This window comes from Cardiocondyla obscurior, linkage group LG24, assembly GCF_019399895.1.
Source record: "Cardiocondyla obscurior isolate alpha-2009 linkage group LG24, Cobs3.1, whole genome shotgun sequence".
NCBI lineage: Eukaryota > Metazoa > Arthropoda > Insecta > Hymenoptera > Formicidae > Cardiocondyla > Cardiocondyla obscurior.
Genome location: NC_091887.1, coordinates 1,521,989 through 1,542,405, shown reverse-complemented (window position 1 = coordinate 1,542,405; position 20,417 = coordinate 1,521,989). Strand labels below are relative to the sequence as shown.

The window sequence follows — 20,417 nt, the reverse complement described above, 5'->3', positions numbered from 1 at the left end:
CTTGGTCTCATGATTTTCCGATCGCGTACGAACAAGACGAACGACGCCGGTCGATCTTTAAAAAATAATGGAGGTGTAAAGCAGCCGCCGGTCCGGAGAGTTTCTCACGGGAAGATCTGCGGTTTCGGGCCCTCGACGAATATCGGGCTCTCTTTTCCTGCCGGCGCGCTCGGGCGCGCTCCTCACCGTGAGTCCTCTCGTTATTAATGGTTTTCGCGAACTAGGTTCATTAAGGAGCTCACGAAACTCCACGGCGCATTCATGAGAGCGCGGCCACCCCTTCCAGGTCTCGTGGGATGAGGGGTGGATGTCGGGGGTACGCGCGAACTGTCGAACGGGAGACGCTCGTGTAAATTAGTAGCATATATTATCCCTCGCGCCCTTTTCCGTCGCTTTTCGAATTTTCTTACTAGTTATTTTATTTTATTTTATTTTTTTTTTTTGCAACACAGCATCAAATTTCGCGACAATATCGTTCCGCCAAGCGTTGCATCGCCGTTTCTACGGACGAAACGTGTCTCTTTATTAAACGAAAAAGAAATTTCTCTCGCGGTCGAACCGAAGAACTGCTACTCCGCGCGGCGAGACGCGCAGAATTCCCGGCATGTAAGCAGATATTGAAGGAAAAACGGCACGATAGGTTGATAAATGAAGTCGTAATGAAGACATTAACGGGCTGCTTCGCGCTAAGCAAAGCTGAAATAAAAAAGGGCAACGCACCTGTCACCAGTGCGCTCAATTACGCGCACTCAACCTCGAGGCGCGGATTATACGCGCCGGATTTCGTAAAGAGAAAAGAAGGCATCGGTCCACCCCGGCTTTTTCCTCTCGGCCCCTCATCATCTCTCCGCTTACCTCCGGCGCAGCCTGGAATTATGCTAGAGCGCGAGATAATGCAATAATAAGTATAAGTTAGCCCGGAATCCCGCGAGAAACTGGGAACGGTGAACGGGCAATAGAGAAAGAGAGGGATAGAAAAGAGAACGCAGAAAAGGGAGCGTCTTGTACCTGTTGACTCCCGTCGTTAAAGATGATCCGAGTAGGGCTCGTTTAACGTATCGTTCGTCGTAGCGATGAATTTTTATTTCGCTTCTATCCGCGTCTGCGACGCTAAATAAGCGCGGCGCGTTCACATTCGCTGGCGCAATCTTCGGTTTTATCGATACGAGCGCGCCGCGATATCCGGAGCCTTCGTGTCGTCCGTGGAAATCCATTTCGTTTCGCGAACCCGGGGCGTAAACGAGCGCGTAGAGCGGCTCGGAGGCCATCGTCGCTCTTTTTTGCTATTAGCTAAGTATACCGCCTCTGGCTTATGTTAAGCCTCGGTAATTATTTGTCACAGTCAGCTACGACGAGAGACAGACAGAAGAAGACGTGACGAGGCGAGAGCGAAGAGGGAGACTTTCTCTCTCGGTTCTTCGGCGCGGATAGGAAAGAGGTCCCGATCGCGGTACAATTAATTGCCTCCTACATCTCCACTCCCCGTTTTCTTCTCTTTGTTTTTCGAATATATCTCTTTAATTAAGAAAGCGATATCGCGGATAAATCAAATTCTCCTAAATGCACCCGAAATATTTTACACGAATTCGTAAAAATTAATATATAAATGTATCTATAATTTTTATTATTTAATTTAGGTTTTCTACGAAAGAACGTAAGTCTGCTGCTGACTGTCGACTTTTTTTTTCTTTTTTTTTTAAATCTTGATTTTATTTTTATACTATTATACTTAAACGTGTTTGAGCTTACGTGATATTCCTCGATTTCATGCAACTTTAATCTCTTCTCGTTACAGTCTCGTCCTGCTCACATTTGCCCCCTCCGCCCCCGTCATTTTCGGCGCCGTTCTCATCCTTAATGTGATTTTAAGCAGCGCCACGAAACAACACCATCGACTAGAGAATTTCTGTGGCCACTTGCGAATTATTCCCTTCAGTTCCGTCCGTCCTTCTGTAGCGTTGCGTGGCTTTATTTTCTGTGGAAGAAACTCAAATAAGGAAATTGCAAAAACAGTTATTAAAAGATATTAATTCTATTTTTCAGGGATAATTGACGTTAACATTTAATTTTATGGCTTTTTTGTTACGTTTAGAATGTACTTTGTGCCCCGGAGTCTTATTTGATATTTTACGACATTTCATAAAGATTTTATTACTTCATTACAGTTTCGCAGGTTTTTCTTTTCTTTTTTTTTCTTTTAAATTAAAGGAATTGGAAATATATAATTTCTGCTGGTAAGCACTTTGGTATGAACTTATAATCCATAAACGTCGACAGAGACGACGGCCTCACGTTCCCGCGTTACTCTAGGAAGTCATTCTGCGGATAGATAAGAAAGAAACTCTGACGAAAGGGGTAGAACTCCATTCTTCGCGTAGCGCGTAGAAAAATGTTTCAGAAAAGTCAGTCATGCGTGAGGCGTTTCGTCGATCCGACGATGTACAGACAAACACGCCCGCAAGTCCACACACACGATCATTTATATACAAATCCACCCTCTATGAAACAACGGAGCTAGCTTTGGTCGACTCGCTTGGCTTATTTTCTATAAAGCAAATTCCCTTCGGACTAGAAGAAAGTTTGCGCGCAGGGAATAGAAATAGAAAAAGATAAAAGATAAAGAGATAGACGAACATAAAAAGCGACAAGTAATTTGGTTTCTTATAAAAAAAAAAGAAAAGAATAAATATATATATAACATTTAATATAATATTAAATTAATAGGAACGAATGCTGCGATGCTGCATATCGGAGATGCCGAACGTTTATTTCATGCATGCTGTGCTATTTCTTAACGTTACTTTTATGTTGTGAGAATTTTTTAACTATGCCATCTTATAGTAGATTAGATATATTAAATTACTTTGTAATGAAAATTTAAATATGTAACTTAAATAAAATTAATAACAGGAAATAGATAGAATAAGTTGGTGGATAACGGCTTCAGCATGCAAGATATACGTAGCTTAGTTGGAATCGAGTAGTAAGCAACACGCCGCCTTGCCGTCGTGGAATGTTTGATATTCGCATGTCGATATTAGGACGATATTCAGGAATTCAGGTGACGGCCGACCGAGAATATCGCTCGGTTTATGTATCTGTGCCGTGTACAATACGTCCGATCGCTATTCACCTCGTTAAGGCTTTTCTATTATGATTTTTTCTTTGTTTCAGGAACGGAACTGGTACCAAGCTGATCTGTATGAACATAATTTTAGCTAATTTCCTTTAACGTTTAATAATAGTTTAATGATCGATTTAACGCAAGATATTTTTATACACAACCTATACATTAATGTATATACGTACATCTCTTACATACATACTTATTAAATATATATATAAATATTGATCCTTATACGTGCATCCCGTTATCGATAAGTTTGCGGAAAATTATGTGCGGAGAATTATAATTCTATGCTGTTGTGTCTTTACAACTTATACTATATGATCTGTTTGTTAAGAAAGAGGTAATCAGATTTGTAAAATGTAAGGAAGGCAGTGAGGAGATCGTGGGAGCGGAGGGAGGGGAGGGGGAAGGGGGTGGGTGAGAGCTTGTTGATTTATTCATTACAACAACTTTGTAATTCATTAAATTCTTGAGGATTAAGAAAATAAAGTAGAAACAAAACGGACGTGCTTCTTCGATTCGTTCGTAAGATCGAAAGGTGTATCTCCATCTCCCGCTTGTTATATCGTCGCGAAAAGTTTCAGTGAATAGTTTTATAGATCATGTATTTAACTTGTATAAACATATGGCTTAATAATATAATTGCGATATTCATGACTGTTGTGTTTGGGAAGTTTTGCAGAAAGAATTAATACATGTATGAAGGAACCTAATACATAAATTTTTTATAGTATATGTAGTAAGAAATTTGAGTGCGGGTTTAGGCGTTCAGAATTCTCGAGGGATTTTTCTTTAAGTCTACGATAGCTTCAGCATGCGAGAGCGAGAGAAGAAGGGAAGGCGCAGGTTTACGCGTGTTTGTTACCTTCGTGCGTGTTTGTTACGTGCGTGCGTGTCCCGCGTGCGTGTGTTGGGGCGTGCGTGTGAGTTGGTCGCGCGTTAATTAGTTTGCAAGGAGTTTAAAGGCAAGCCTGGAAGGACTTCGTCAGGCTGCTAGGTGGTCCCGAAGCCTCGAGTCATCATTGCCTCATTTACTTCGTAAAACAATCTTGCCGGCAGTTCAATGGGCCTAACTATATCAAACTTGGCACCGCGTAATTAAACTTCGTTGTAAACCGGTCGAAAGGCGATCAGGGTTTACGTAGCTAGTCGAATTTTCGCGTTCGGCAGGAAATCGGCGGAGTCGCCCGCCGATTATAGATCGTCGAGTTTTTAATTTACCCGATTCGCGCGTTTTATTTTCGATTATTTTCTGAAGATACGTATGCCGCGGATAAGCGTTTTTGGTGCACGCGGTAATTAGTCGGTGGCCCGTAAAGTAACGAGGACAGTGGCGTCGTTTTCTGCGACACGGGGAAAGCTCCGCGCGAGATGCAAAAAGGACGGTGCCAGATCGCCTTTTGAGAAATCGCTCCGGATTATTAGGGTACGCCAGATTTTCACCGTGCGACCAACGTCGAGGGGTTAAGCCGCCGTTTTTACTGATTTTCTTTCTAATCCTTACAAATGTCGGGGGTCATCAAGTTTTTTTCCCTAATTCGTATCGCGAGGCCGACCCGCATGCGAGCGTTAATCTTGACGGAACGGATCGTGGTTTTGTTTAGAGGATGCTTGTTAAACATTGCCTTATTATTAACAAGCTCAATACGGTGCGGCCGTCGCGCTGTTCGTTGATCCCGTTAAGGCGCGACGGATTTTTACGAATTACACGGATTCTGCAATTTTTTTTTCTCACTCTCGCTGACGTATTTTTATTTATTTATTAATTTATTTTTTCTTTTAATTTTTATTTACCGAATTAAATCGGACGTCGCGGAGGCGTAGCCGGGTCGCCATTCACTCTTGAACTCGGCGAATTTCTTTCTGCTTTGAAGGCGAGGGTCGTCCGGATTCAACGGTGCGGTCCGATCACCACGATTTCGGAGCCTCGGCACGGCTCTCGCGCGATGCATGAGTGTCACTAATCTCTTTCTCGAGGACAAAACTATCTCTGTGGCGTAGACAATGGGGAGAATCGCTGACAAGTCAAGCGCAAACCCTTGAAATGACAAATGACAGGATGTATCCTAAATACACCGCCGCCGGGGGTGTCCTATTTTCTCCTCGCTCCTCTTCGACGTTTGTATATCTCTCTCTCATATCTAGCTAACGCGATGGTGTTCAGCCGCAGCGTTTTAATGATAAATCAAGCCCGTGTTCTTGAATTAGGCGCACGTATCTAACTATTATTTATTTTCCACTTTGATAGATACCAAACGATATATAATACCAAACGACATACCAAATCTCGCGAGAGAAATGCAATTTCTAATAAACTTCTACATCCGGCCCTTTCACGCGTTAATTAATAAGTCTATGCGTAAAGCAGCAATAAAAAATGTAGCTTTATTTTTATAATATTAAAGAAGATTGAAGAACTCATTTTAATTAAAAAAAAAAAAAAGAAAAAAAAAATCATTTTTTGTTTTAAATAATATTTATATCCACGCATATCTCGACAGCTGATCGTATCGTTAATACTAGTCGGCGTAATTACATAAATACTAAAAACAACTGTATATGGTAATGGAAAACTGCTCGCCTCCTTATCCTATCGTGCGCCTCTGCTTCGAGAAATTACCTCGGAGCGAGGCGGAGTCCGCGGAACTAACGCGATAGAAAAAAGTATGAGAACAATAATGAGGCTCCTTTAAACGTACGCGAGCCTTTTGAAGTGGCAAACGGTATACTGGCTGCGAGAAATAGAAACGTGTTAGCGAGAGGCCGTAATTAAACCAGGTGGGGGCCCACGGCGGGGAATCGCCGGCTACCTTGGCCTTCCCTCCGCGATGCCCTCCTCTTCATAGACACATCGTGCACTCTCATCTATCCCGGAGACGCGCGCGCCCGCCGGCGTAATTAATTTATTCGCGTTTGTGGTTCGTTAATTGAATAACCCTCGGCCCTTATTCCGGTTAATGAGCGCGGAGCCGCGGTAGCCACGGGTGCCTCATTAAGCGGATCGCGAGGCGCCTGGACGTCCTGTACCCCGGAAATCCGTGCCCTCCCATCCTCCTCCCCCGTCTTGTTTCCGCGGAACGTAAACCGACGTCGAGGAATCTTCGCGATTTCACTCGCATTTTTATTTATTAATTAATTTTATTTTTTATATTTTTTTTCTTTCCTTCGTCGGGGTATCTATCGCCTCCACGGCTCGCTCGCATCGAAGAAGCGCATTTATTCCCGGGACTCTTCCCTGTACCATCGGCGCAATTTTCTTCCTCCCGCCAACTGTCGTCCTTGTCGTTACTCCTTGTTCGGGATCCTCGCGGGCATCGGCGCACGATCGATTAATTCCCTAACCGAGTCCATATTCATCGCCCGGCTTTAAACCGCTCGCCTTCCTTTTTCTCGTGTTTCTTTTTCTTTCTTTCTTTATTTCTTTCTTTTTTTTTTTATTTTTTCCTTACGCGCGCCGGGCCTCCTCCTTAACTCGGATCGCAGCAAGATGGCCGCGAAGCTCCGGTAAATAAGCGACTGTCATCTGACGCCCGCAAAAAGCGGATACACCGCGGCAGACTGGTCTCCGCGCTCCCGTCTTCGTCCTGCCCTCTCACCCTCGCGCACGATCTCTCCCTTTTCCCTCTTCGTTCATCCGCTCGCACGTTGCCCCGCTGCCTCTCACCATCCCTCGTTCTCTCTTCCTTCCTTACTTTTATTTACCCGTTCGTTTATTCCAGGCATCGTGTCTCCCTGGATCTCCTCCTCCCCTCCGTGTCCCCTCTCTCTTCGACTTCGCGTTCTTCCTTTGCGCGGTCTGAAGATTAATTACAAAAAATCGCCGCGACGCGAATTGGAAACGTTCCACGAACGGCGAACGGGCCGAGGGACATGTGGAGAAAAGGGCAGGGAGAAAGATATGTCCACCGATGAACTTTTTGGCCCGCGGAAGGTGGCCCAATAAGCGATTGGGCATTTCGGGGCCGGAGCGAGGAGCGGGCGAGCTCCCTCGCCCCGGGGGTTTTAGCCGATCGTTGCACGCGCACATCGATAACAGTTGTCGAAACAGGCTCGGTTTGACGTATACGAAACGTAAATGCCCACCTCGTCCGCCGCCGAAAGCGCGTGCCCTCGTAATCCGCCGCTCTTAAAGGAGAATTCGTTTTCGACGCACACGGCCGACTTTTCCGAAGAGCGGATAACGTCGGGCCGAGAAAGCGAGTTGGAAAAGCGCGCGGAAGGACATCCATTAAAAACTCGTTAATACCTCACGAGGATCCCTGTCCCCGCGCGGCTCGACTCCTCTGAGAATTCCGTTTCCTCGCGCCCCCCGTTACTCTCGGGGATGTTAATGCCCCCCTCGACATCCGAAATGCACGCTCGCTATCTTATCGCGCGGAGCTTTTTTGCCGGTCGCGTGTCCCGTAATTTCCAGAATGGGCCCGAGAGGCGTGAAATTCCAGCCGATAGAAGGATTCATCCGCTCCTCGCGAATGGACTTGCGAGCGAATCCTTTATTTTTGGTAATTTCGAGACAGATGACCGGCCGACTTGACGGGCCATTATAATGACATTAGTACTACGTCTACGGCGCAGGAAGAACGGGGGGGTATTCTCGTAGTCTGCCGCGACTCCTTCGTCTTCTGCGTTTTTTCGAAATTACGCCAAAGACATTTTTTTTTTTTATTTTTTTCGGACGCTCTCGATACGCCGCGGGAATTACGCAAAGCAGCTTCAAAGTCCGACGGCTTTTGACCGTAGGACCGTAAAAGGAAATTTCAATACGCCGGGAGTAATTGCTTGGCTGATTGGCGGCCTCCATATATAGACCCGCGCTCGACAGATTAGTTCATAAAATTCGCTCGGAGCGATTAATAAAGATTTATACTTTTCGTTACAGCGTACTTTCTATTACGCGGCTTTCTTCCGGGTAACCGGATTATTACGGGCCCCGAAAGAAATTAGACGCGGTCAAGCAAGCGTGGCCGGAAAAATTTGCTAATTGAGAAGTTGATATTAGTCGCCGCGTTTAACAAGCCCACTCATTAATTTCGTCTGCGCGCTTGGATATTAATCACCGAGTGCTAATTATAGATAAATTTTCTTGCTCGTTCTATTCTATTTCCGCTGTTCTTCCTTCCGTCCGCCGCGGTTTTTATTAATTCTTCTTAAAATTTTCATTTGCGCAGGCCAGGAGGAAAAAAAGTGGCTGATTAAACGGGAGGAACTCGAAGGAGGAAAATTTGTATCCCGTCTTAAAGGACCCTCTTGATGTCGTTACATCAGGTTTGCATTCTTGCGCATACACGCTGCATTCGCGCCAATTTAACACAGACGTTACGCGACAACGATAATGTAAAAATGTCGCGTGATAAGTACCGAGCGTAAACGCGGCTTTGAGTCGAATTAGCGATTAACAGGCGCGCGGAAGGTAAGCTGGGAAAGGGTCCTGTGACGCGTCTCCGCGTTTTTCGTCCTCGCCGGTGAGACTTGACAGTGGCGGAATTGGGAGGAATTAAAAACGAAATGAAATAAAGCAAAAGGGTGGGTACGAGTCGGTTGCGGTCGGGTGCTTTGTGATGTTCGCAAGAGGCCGCGAAGAAGCTTCCTTTTTCCACTCCACGTTCCTCCTCCTTTGCGATCTCTTTTCTCCCTTTCGCTTTCTCGCCCCCTTGTCGTCCGCTCTTTCTTTTTTTTTTTTTTCCTTTTCTTTTTTCTTCTTCCTCTCGCGCCTCTTTCTTTCTCTATCAAGTCCACTTTCGTTCGCGGACTTTCGTACTGCGACCGTACGACTAATTTGGTACGAGCGCGAGGTAAAGTTCCCGGAGAGCCCGGACGCGAGGAGTTGCAAAAACCAATCATCTTACTTCCAGACGGAAATTAGCATTTCTAATTCGCCTATCTAGAATTTATAACGCCGAGTGGGTTCTTCGATTGTCGGTGGCGGGCCGAGTGGCATTCCCGCCCGTGCGGGATGCGAGGGAATACTCAGGTGGTTTTACAGCCCCGGGATCGATTACCGTGACTCATTCGTACCAATCATCCGTACGTTCATTAGCCAATTAGCGACCGTTCCGCGATACTTTTCGTACGCTAAGTATTAGCGGGACGGACTCCAGCTTGGATTCAGTCTCGTATGCATCTTTCAAGTCCAGTCGCGTGCTCCTTTTTTTTTTTTCTTTTCTTTTTTATGTCTTTTCAAATTAACGTTATTGAAAACTAATGCGACATCTTTAGAGTGCCTTTATATTAAATGTTTTAGAGCGTCTTTTATTTTTTTTTATCGTCTCGTTAAAGCGTTTATACTTCGTACTTGTTAATTAATTAATAGAGGTCTTAATACGTAATGGCATTTGTGTTTGTACGGAGCCGAATGCCCCGTAGAGGGAATCGCGTCTGGGATGGGATGGGGGATGGCGATTTGTCGGAGGGTCAGCATTAACGATAATTAGACAATTAATAGCTCGTCTCAGGCCAATGGAGAGGATCGCTTGACCGGCGTGGCGACGGAGTCACGCCGGCGATAAATTTACCAATTATCGCTTTAACCCGTAATTGGGTCGATCTTCCGCTCGAAACTTTGTGGGAAAGCAGTCGACCGCGACATTGGCGTCAATTCGTTGATTGCATTAAGCCGCTGCAATTGGTAATTGGTGCTACACGTGGAATCATCGTCGAGCAATGTTTGCCGGAACGCCGAAAGCCAGGATGACTATCGTTGATCGGCGCATTTCAGAAAGGACCCGTCCGACGTAGATTTACATTCACGTGTCGAAACCCTCGCGTGCACTCTCAATAATAATTTATATAATTAGCTGCTGTGGAAATTATTAAAGTAATAATTTGCTAAATTAATTTCTTTCTTGCCAATCACGTGCGCCAACAATTTAAGTCGGCGCTCTCTCGATCTACAGAGACCGTAATTATCATAATCTGAAAGAGACGCCCGATGATACGTATCGAGGTTTCTGTTTCTCATAATTACATAATTAGCGAATGCCTAGCTCGTATCGCGATCGTCTCGCGCGCTGCCTCTCGCGATAATAAAGCCCACCTTCCGTGGAACGCGCGCACGGGTGTCCTAGCCGTGACTTTCCAGGAAGCCCTTTACGGATCATGCCGAAAGGTACGCCCTCGGAGCCCTTCTGGATCCTGAAAAATGCACGAGGCTTCTTCGGGCTGTCCAGACATACCATCGGCGGACCAGCAGCGGATTGTGGCGATCTTGACATTCCACGACGCGATCCAACCAAAAATCGGGAAGGAATCCCTATAACTTTGATATACAATTTTTTTTTCCTCCCTCCTTCCCTCTATCTTTTTCTTTCTTTCTCTCTTAACAAAATGATAAAATCACGGCGACAGATTTTTACCCAAGACGCTTCTATATTTTTTCGCACTTTTGACTCGACTTAGTTAGCGCCGGCTTAACGCAGCGGTTCACTTTAATTCCGATTCGGGACAGTTTATTCAGGGGCTCCGTGAGCGATGCGAGGAGGTAATATCGCGCGGGAGGGGAAGCCTCTCATTATCTCGAGGGTTACGTTCGCGCGGCGAAGCCGGGGCCGCGATTGTCGTGGCGTACGGAAGCTGGCCGGAGCCGAAAGAATATTCTAAGCGATCCAATTACATGTACGCGCGCATACTAGCCTCGCAAAACACACCCTCACGCATACTGCAGTACGCGGGTGTATATCCGAGCGCTGGCATAATGCGGGACGCCGCTTCTGGACGCAATTATCCCATTTAAATTAAGCCGCATAATTGGACGGCCGTCTATTCACACTCGTAAAGCACCCGTGCGCGCGCTTTTACTACCGCGCGGCCGAGGCAAGGATGAATTTAAGGAGCGACGAAAAGAAACGAGGCGCACACCGGAGATGTGCTGAAAAAAGGAAGAAAAAATAGGGGAAAAAAAAAAAAAACGGAGAGAGAGACAGCGGGCGACGCAGGGCGGAGGGCGGATCCTTCGGTCGAAAGGATACTGCTACTGTTCGTAGCTACAAAACGATTTTGTTCCTTCCTTCCTTCCCTCGTTTCTCCTCCCTTAACCCTCTCGGTTTTTATGCCGCCGGAATTTTAAATCGGCCGGACAACGTTATTCGTTCGCCTGACGCGTTTTCGAAAAATTGTCTTGGCATTAAGTCTTTCTCTCTCCGGACCGTACGGCGCATTCCTACAATTTATTCGCCTTCCTCGTTTCGACTACTTCCCGCTGAAATGGGATTACTTTTCGATTCTCCGCGCGCGCGAGGAACGGGCAATAAAGTAGTTTGATAATCGCCGGTGCAACATCTCGCCCCTCGCCTTCGCGAGTAATTTGCGAATTTTATCCATTGGATTACGAAAAGGAATGGGGGTTCTTGTTCGCGCGTCCCCGCCTGATTCCCGATTCTCTTTTTAAATAATTCGCATAATTCCGTAACAAGAACGAAATTAATCCGCGACCTTCATTAATATTATTCACGGTACGCTTGATTGCCCCTCGCGAGTTAAAGGGGAAGCATAATGACATTTTTATACGTCTTTCGTCATTTTTATAAGTTTAAGTGACTCGGCAGGATTTCGAAAATTGCATACGCGACGTGGCAGACGGTGAAAAAAAAAAAAAAAAAAACCCGAATGTAAACCGCAAAAATGTAACGGAGACGATATGAATCCGACGGTAATTAAGAGAAACGTCTATCGAGCGTTTATGCGGTTTCATCGAGATGTATGATAAGGCGGATCGCTCGTTTAACGATCATCTCGAGAGTGAGAAAAATCCCGAGTCACGGGGAAAAAGGGATTCTCCACCGTGCAAGGGAGAAAGGACAGCCGGTAGGGGGTGAGGGGCAAAGGGGAGAAGGGGCGAGAAGACCGGGCGCGAAAGATTACGTGGCAAAATCCGCAAACGAGAGAACTTAGACCGCGTTCTAATTGCGAATATGACTATGCTTAATTCTCCCCCTGGCGGTCCCCGTGCTCGCATTACGCCCGAATTGGTTCGCTCGCTGCTGAATTACACGCCTATCGTCGAGGCACAAGTCGCGGAGGTCAACTTCTCGGACATGCCGATTTTCTTCTTTTTTTATCTTTTTTTTTTCCTATTCCTATTGCACGTGGCATCGTCGAAAACGTCGAGGCGCGAGAAAACGCCTTCTCTCTTCGCTCGAAATTAATTTCCTCAAATCCACTTCGCACCGTTAATCGAGTCGAAACATGATGGGTGACAGTTAATTCATCTGATCGGATCCTGAAACGGTTTACCTAGATCTCGAATCGCCGACGATCAGCTATATGACTTCGGCGTGAAAATCGGATTCGTAACATCAGTGGCCGCCTTTTCGTCACGGGCTTTGAGAACGCCGATTAAAAAACGAGCGGTGCGGCGAGATAGGAGGAAATTGTCCCGCGTCTCCTTTTGGAAAGGCGACGGGGCAAGAAACCAACGACCAACTTTAAATCTGTAACTTATAACTCGTGCGTTCGATTTCGATTCCGCTAGTCGAAGCAAAGAAAAAAAAAAAGAAAAAAAAAAGAATATCATATTTCGTTTTATATAATGAATGCAACTTGACTCAGTGCCAACAGAATTTTTGCGCGACCGATTATATATTTCTATATTAAAGTAGATGTTCCACGTTGTGATATCCTTCTCATTTGATACACTAGGCGTTATTTATTGGAGTGTAATCTCGCTTGTTAAGTTATTTAATAAAAATAATGCGGATTATTGGAACTCTGGCACGCGCTAATCGATAGAAAGCGTTACCGTCACGGCGGTGCAGCGTTTGGACAGGTCTCGATGAACTTTATAGGTCTTAAACAGAGTAGTAGAAAACGCTATCTCTTAATTTACCGATGCTGCTTTAATTTGGGATAAGACGCTTGTCGTCGTCGTCGAGAAGTCTCTGCATCCCGATGTCGATGTTGCACAACGGTGCGTGTGATCGCTATTTCCTAACGCTCGGCCGTGTCATTGACATTGTCAACGCCCTTTCCGTACTGCGGGAAAGCCGTGCCGCGGCTTTAAAGAAAATTCCACGCTCGCAACACCTTTAAGGAAAAGGCGAGGTCGCGATCGCGATGCGCCGTAATTACCGAGAGCGACAGCGTGCACGTGGGAGAGACGTGGAGTCGCCGCGTAGATGCACACGGTGGTGAATGTAACGATTCTAAGGCGATTATTATTCAGCCAATTGCCACGTTATTATTTTCTTGGTGCAGCTTCTGACATTTTCTGCTTCAGCCGACTGATGTCTTCATAGCGAATTTCATCTGAAAATTTAATTTAAATTGAAATAATAGTCCTTTTGGTTAAAATAAATTAATAATACTAATTATTATTAATTATTTCTAAATGTACCTGCATCAGTATCTTAATTTATCTTTAATTTGATTCTTAAAGAAATTAATATCGATAAAAACCTTAAAACTAATTCCTGATATGCGATTAAATAGCGAGTTAAACACTTCAGAATTTTATTCGAATAGTCCAGTTTAATTGATTGAAATAAATTTCTTGCTTTCGATTTTTATATTATTCGAAAATTGTATTTTAAATACAAGGAAGAGTAACTAGGTTGAATATCATAATAACGCGATGTTTCAGTGTCCTCGAATTTTTAGGACAAAAAATTGCTGGATGTTTTGCATGGTCTTGATAGCTCGCGTTTGCGAGCCCACATACATACATATGTTCGTGAAGTGTTTAAAAATAAATTTAGAATACCTCGTAACATTCCTCGAGCTCGTCCTTAGGTAGACGTTCGGTAAATACATTTCTGTGTTGCTTTTTTACAAGTTTAAGATTTTTAATCTCCGACCTGAAACACATATTGTAATATTTTACAAAGTAACATCAGCGCGAATCAATAAATATTAAAACATCCCGCTTTTGATTATCTCCTAGTCGTTTTTCATACATCGAACATTGGTAAAATAATATAATTTTTCCGCGAGAAAAATCGGTGTTTAATTCACAATACGTTCGTTCGCTGATGTTAAAATAAAATCACATTTAATCAAGTTTGACAAGAATTTCATCTACTTACATTAAATTGTATTTTTCGAAAAAATACATTCCATCTCGCCGTAGGACCCGTCTCAAAAACCAGGAGGGATAAGATCCAGGGTCTCGCTCGCGTCTCGCGAATCCTCTTTGGCGGCAATCGCGGGGGTTGCGGGAAGGGGCTGGGAGGTCGCGGGAGAGGTAGGAGGGTGTAAGGGGGTTTCTTGGATGCCGTGATGGCGGCATCCAAGAGCCGGTGGTACCCGGGGAGTCAACCCTCCGGGCGGGGTTGCCAAACGCGTGCAAGGACTCGCCATCCTGCGCTCGGGACCAGCTCCTGTCCGGCTTCTTCGCTCTCGTCTCCTCCACCTCATCCCCCGTCTGGTTCGCCTCCTCCGTCGCTACCTCCGTCTTCCGTCCCGCTCTTTCACGCGCCGCGTTTATGAGATCATCTCTATCATCCACCTCTCGACTCCTTGCCCGCGCGCTTTCCTCCACGTGGAGGGGACCGCATTTTTTCTGCTTGCGCCTGCGATGGGTGGCACCCAGAACGTTCTGTACCCGACCAATGAGAAGCACAACCGTTGGTAACGCCTCTCTCGGAGTGCTCCGACAGTGGCAAGCCTTCCTCATCGACTACTCATCGGAGCTGGCCCTCTCTTTTCCTCGCGATCCCTCACCGGTCGCTCGCTCTTCCTCGTCGTTTTCCCTCACCGTTCTACCGCGCCGTTCAGCCACCCGGCTGTCCTTCTCTTACTGCGAGGCACGATCTATGTTTCAGCTCTCGCGCTTCTTTCCTCCTCCGTATCTTGATATTTTTCATTAATTTCTCTCCGGACGGTTCTCCATCTTCTTCTTCTTCTCTCTCTCTTCCTCTTCGGTCGTCTCGTTACAGTCAGTCGGACTGAGGTATCTCCTCCTTATTCCGCGTTTCCCGTCTCCGCGCGGAGATCTCCCGCGTCTTGCGTCTGCAAGATGCACGACCGATTGTCCTTCTCGCGAACGACCTACGTATTTGGTCCCCTCGCTGGGGTTGCACTCGCGCCAACGTCCTTGTCCCTCCGCGAGAAGCGGCTACTCGTTCGCCGCGCGACCGAGACACGGTTTCCGATTACCCGCCTTCTTTCTTTTCCCTTGCGAGTGCTCCGCTTTCAAGACTCTTGCGAAATTGCATTTCACGAAGCGACAGACTTGGCGAGCGCTTCGTTTTCCTTTACAGTGAGGATTTTTTCTCTCTTTTTTTTTTTAATCTTTTTCTTTTCACTAATTTTCCTTCTCGTCTTTACTTTTCGGTGAGCGTGTCTTGATTCCAAGCTACTTTCGTCTTCCGCAGATACGAGGCCTCGGAGTTATGAATTCGCATGCTATCTCGAGGACAGGTGTGGTCAGTGCCTTCTTCCGTGAGATCGACCTCTGACCTATCCTCCGACGTCACAGACGCTGGGAGGGGCAGGATTCCGCGATGGCAGTCGGACGCGCATGGCCGCTTTCCGTTATCCTCCGCACCTCCTGGAGCGCCGCACGGCCGGATTATCCACCCCCTTCTCTCAGAATTACAGAATGCAACCATGTCGCCGCTCTTATCGTGCCAATCAAATTCAACTTTTAAATTTCACCTACTTAGATCGCCGGCCAATTTATGAAATCGTAATGCTTCCTCAATATTAATCCGGCCTTTATAAGACGCGCGTCCAAGTAACAGTCTCGAAATAACACTGCAAACAGAAAAATAATGTAAATATCTTGTAAAACTACGACTGTAATTTTAATTAAATATAATTTAGAAGTAAAATTACGCGACGCAGGAATTGATCCTCGGCGCGAAAATATGTCTACGTGAACAGAGAAAGAAACGTGAACCGCGATTGTTGCCCCGCGGCGAGTCCGCGCGAGGGGAGAAAAATAGGCATGCTGAACGCGCGATTAATGGCAATAAGCAAAGTACCGTCCGTTTTAAAGCGCGAAGCGGCGGAGTCGATGCGATACCACGTAAAAAGCGCCACCATTTTCCCCGTAGCACGAGGAGTCGCGGGGCCACCGAGAAGTCCTGCGGAGGATCGAAACCCCGGTCCTCCGCTACACCTAGGTGAGGGATGAGAGGTGAGCGAGGTGCGCATGCACGGGTCGAGGAGGGAGCACGCCCCCTCCTCGCGGGCCCGCAATTTCATTTTCTAAATGAGGCGAGCCAACCCCCTGGGAGGAGTGGAAGGCTTGGCCTTCCGTTTCGTGTGCACGCTCGCGCTGCCGCTCGCCTGCAATCGAAAGCGCATATCCATTTAATTAATTATGCATGAGGTCCGGCCGCAACACCGAAACACAGCGTTATCGTTACCCCGCGCGAAAATGGTCGAATCGCCGTGTCGCGGTCTGCTTTTGTCCTTTTTTTCTTTTACGTCCGATACTGTATTTAGTTTATCAGGAACATGCGTAACGCGCGAATAAAACAAGGTTTATTTTTTTTTCCTAGCGCCTTTGATTTCGAATGTCGAGCTGCGCGCAGATATGAGAATGGCACAAACGCGTGTTGTGTCATTTTCGCGTAAAAACGACGAACTTCTCGCGACGATTTTACGGCGAACGCTCGGGATTGTCGCAGATGTGATTTCTGGCAAAATTGAATTCTGATTCTTCATATAATTCGCGACAGCTGCCTATCTTCTTCTTTCTCCCTCGCGTCTCGTTCAATGTTATATATATATCCGCTAGAAGACTGTTTATTCACGCTACCGTGGTTTTCGATTCAAGTCGACCTTCTCTCGTCGTTCTTTCCTCTGCTAGATTCGTTTCTCATTAATCTCTGTCCCCATCCTTTTACTCCGTTTCATGATTTCTTGCTACATTGCTTCGGTCCGTCCCCCGTGTTCCTTTTCGCTTTGCTCGTTTAAGACAACATGGCTGATCAACCGGGCGCCATTGAATAAGTCGTTGGGAGGATTTTTCAAGATTTTTCACGGTCCATTTTTTGACTGATTCCTACAAAATATTAGAAATATTATTAATGTGAAATATTTTATAGCAGAGGAAATATATACAATTGGAGAACATTTAAAATTCTTCTAGCTGCTAGAAATAATTAAATTTTAAACTTGATAACTTAATATGTAATAATTAAAAAAAAAACATATAACATAATGTTAGTTCTTAGTATCAATCTCTGATAATCTGTAAATAAAGTTCAATCAAACGCTTTTTCAGATATCATAATTTAAATTGGGCTGCGTCGTGGACGCATGGACAATATACTTTCATTACTTTTTCGAGTCGTGCATTCCGCGTACCCCCGACGTTCGAATTAGCCGAATATATTCATGAAATCGTGCGGTAAATCATTTGAACGACCAGCTTTCCGATTCGAGAGATGGGGGTAGTCTCTCTCGTTCGAACTCGTCCCCAATCAGAAGGCGAAAAAAATGCCGAGGTGCGTCGATGTCACCGGCGGAGAAGCGGATGACCAAAAAACGATCTGGCGCCGGGGAGGAACGAGACGTATGGCCGGGGGCAGCAGCCCGGGGTCTGTCGGTCTGTCGGTCGTCCTCATCCTCATAGCAGTGCCAGAAGAGCGCTGGAAAACAAAAAAGCCCGCCTGCTCTCCTATCCCCCTCTCACCGGTCCCTCGTGCCGCAGCTATCTTTGAGAATGGCCTTGAACTTCCAGGGAGAACCCCATTGGCCGAAAAACCGTGTCGCAGTTTTTCCTCGGGGCAGCGGCGGCAGCTCTACGAGCACGAATCACCGGGCGAAACGGCTCTTCTTACAAGCTACTTGTTAGGTAGCTCGGAAGGTGGAACGAACTCCCCCTTTAACCTAACCGGCAACCCCCCTCGAGGTCTTCTTCGTCCCTCCGTTCCCGTTCCCTTAGCGATAAGATTTGTGGTTATAGCTTGTTTTTGGAGCGCTCCGCGGGGGTCGACAACACCGCCGCTTGTGGTTCCTTTTCTCGGGGAAAAGGAGACGGAGGATCTATTAATGGCCAGTGAATGAACCTACAGCGTCCCCGGATTTTTCACTAAGACGTACGTTGACCATGGCGAAGATCGAGATACCTTGTCGTGTATCGCCACGCAATTGATTCTCCGTTATTTAATTCTGCGAGATACTCCGTACGAATTTTATCAGACTCGCTTTACCTTGCACAGGAATGAAATATGTTAATATTTAATATGTTAATATGTATATGTTAATATGTAATATGCTTCATTAATAAATAAATTTATATTTATTATATTCTTTCAGTTTATATTTATTATATTCCGTTTATATTCATTAATAAATAAGTTAATATATTACTTCATTATTATTTAAGTTTCGATTAAACGATATTTGTAATATTATTCGGTAGATATAATGTTCACAGTCTAAATAACTAGCCACTTTTTAAAATATTTGATTAGCTTTATGTCTGATAAATTTTTTCTGTCAGTGCTCCAAGATCCACGTTCGCTAATATCGTTCCTTAGACTTTCTTTCCATTTTACTGACCTATAAGAATATAATATTCCGGAGAATACTTACACGCATTTAAGAAAGTAGAGCACTGAGAGTTCCATGACCCTTTAACCATGACCATCAACCCCATTCTAGTTTTCCTCCGTCTCTGGCGATAAGATTTGTGGTTATAGCTCCTTTCTGGTGTACGCCACAGGGGTTGGCGACATCATACGTTTAACTTTTTCCTTTTATCTTTAGTTTGGCGGGGTGGCTGCTTGGTTCAAGGTCAGCAGTAAACTGCAATAGAAGAAATGGTCTCAGTTAGTGGGTTAAATTTTACTTAAATGACTCATTAATTTAAACAGTTTGATCGTCAGTATCCATCGAGTCCCCGGGACGTCAGAGAATCAATTCGATCAGGCCTTTATCCTCGTTATCTAACGTTAGAAGAACATAAAGAAATTATAATACAGATACATTTTCCTTTTAACGTTTGTCTCAAGTAGCAGCTGGCGCAACTAGAGTGCGAAAAAATCATTAAATTTACCTGCGAAGAAATGACGAGAGGATTCAGCTTGTCAAAATATATCCGCGTGGGTTCATCGACTCCTTCGTGGCGGGTGACTTTTTATCCTAGGACTGTTTTTTTCCTTCCCCCATCTTCCGCGTCTGCCGAAGAAATTCCCGAGGAATTCGGGAACCATTTCAGGGGCTGCTTTTTGCATGATGTTTCACAGAGCGTACGCGACCTTTCTCAAGCTCCTTCATCGTCGGGGACCTGGAATTGGGTCGTGAGAGGTTAGAATCTCGTCCTTTCGTGTCCACGGCGCGGAGATTTTTACACGTCAAGGCCGTCGCGCGATGATTCAGCCCAGGTTTTTGCTCATTTGTGAATTCGAGGGTTCAAGCGCCGGCTGTTTCGGCCGAATCGTCGTTCCTTCGCGAAAGCTGGTCGCGCCTACGCCTGCAAGAGCGAAAAATCGTCAGTGTAATCGCGAGTCGTTCGCGCGGCTTGACGTGCCGCCGATTACGACGGCTAGATACATTACGTGGCGCGTGTGCCTTCTAAGTAACTCTCGCAAGAGTTACAAAATATTCGAGTCGTCGATCGCCGGCTTCTTACGTACGAACCGAGAGGCAAAAACAGGTTTGCGCAATTCAGTTGTCAAGTTCCTTCCATTAGAGCATAACCTTTTCTCGAGAATCGCGAAAATCGGAACTTACCTTATGGCGTTGCGAGCCGATATTGTACGGGCGAGAAAAGCTGTTGCTCCCACCGGCAGCACGGCGCGGCGCGAGCAAGCGAGGAGGACGAGGAGAGCTCGTTGAAAGGGAGAGAAAGAAGGGAAGACGGAGAAGGAGAGAGGAAGGGAAGTCGCGTTTTCCGTGCACCGCGCCTCAACTCATTCGCCCTTCCGTAGCAAGCTGCATCTTCCCCCGCTAGTCGCCAGCACGGCACGAGAACGAGCGGTGGAGGACGGTGGAGTCGTGAGGGGGCATACGACACCCGACGAAGACGACCGAGCACGGCCGAACGGTCGTTCGAATCGCGGGTCCCGCGTCAGTGCTGAAACCGCGTCCGCGGTTCACGGTTCACGATATCCGGGCTTAGCCGTGGTTGCAATTTTTTGTGCGTTCCGGGCCGGGCGGCCGGCGAGTAAAAAGGTAGCGCAGGACTCAGCGCGATCGCTGGCGAGAAGTCGCGTTGCTGATTCTACGTCTCCCGTCGACGGTGATTTCAGTCGTTGCCTGCGCGGAGGTTAGAGAGAGAGAGAAAGACAGAGAGAGAGAGAACGAGAGAAGCGGAGGACTAAGGAGGGGAGAAATAGAACGAAGAAGGTGACAAAAGGAGGCCATTTTTCGTCGTCGGCGATCTAGTCTTCCCTTC

General features: G+C 46.1%; 1 protein-coding gene and 1 long non-coding RNA gene across 5 annotated transcripts in view; one reads left to right on the top strand and one right to left on the bottom strand.

The window, feature by feature from the left end:
• Positions 1-3,491, top strand: part of LOC139111624 (ubiquitin carboxyl-terminal hydrolase 48) — a 49,175-nt gene extending 45,684 nt beyond the window's left edge. For all 3 annotated transcript variants that reach the window (XM_070672040.1, XM_070672039.1, XM_070672041.1), the window contains one exon: positions 3,175-3,491. In XM_070672040.1, coding sequence (XP_070528141.1) covers positions 3,175-3,197 — 23 coding nt within the window. In that variant the 3' untranslated portion in view covers positions 3,198-3,491. The remainder of the gene's footprint in view (positions 1-3,174) is intronic.
• On the bottom strand, positions 1,888-20,200 carry LOC139111629 (uncharacterized). Of its 2 annotated transcripts, XR_011547248.1 has the most exons (7): positions 19,077-20,200; positions 18,614-18,826; positions 16,830-17,075; positions 14,146-15,817; positions 13,824-13,917; positions 13,193-13,369; positions 1,888-1,975 (listed from the first exon to the last, which is right to left on the bottom strand). It is a non-coding gene; the product is annotated as an uncharacterized lncRNA (long non-coding RNA). The 2 variants fall into 2 exon arrangements; XR_011547247.1 differs by lacking the exon at positions 1,888-1,975 and having other exon boundaries at positions 11,944-13,369.
• Positions 20,201-20,417: the final 217 nt, after the last annotated feature.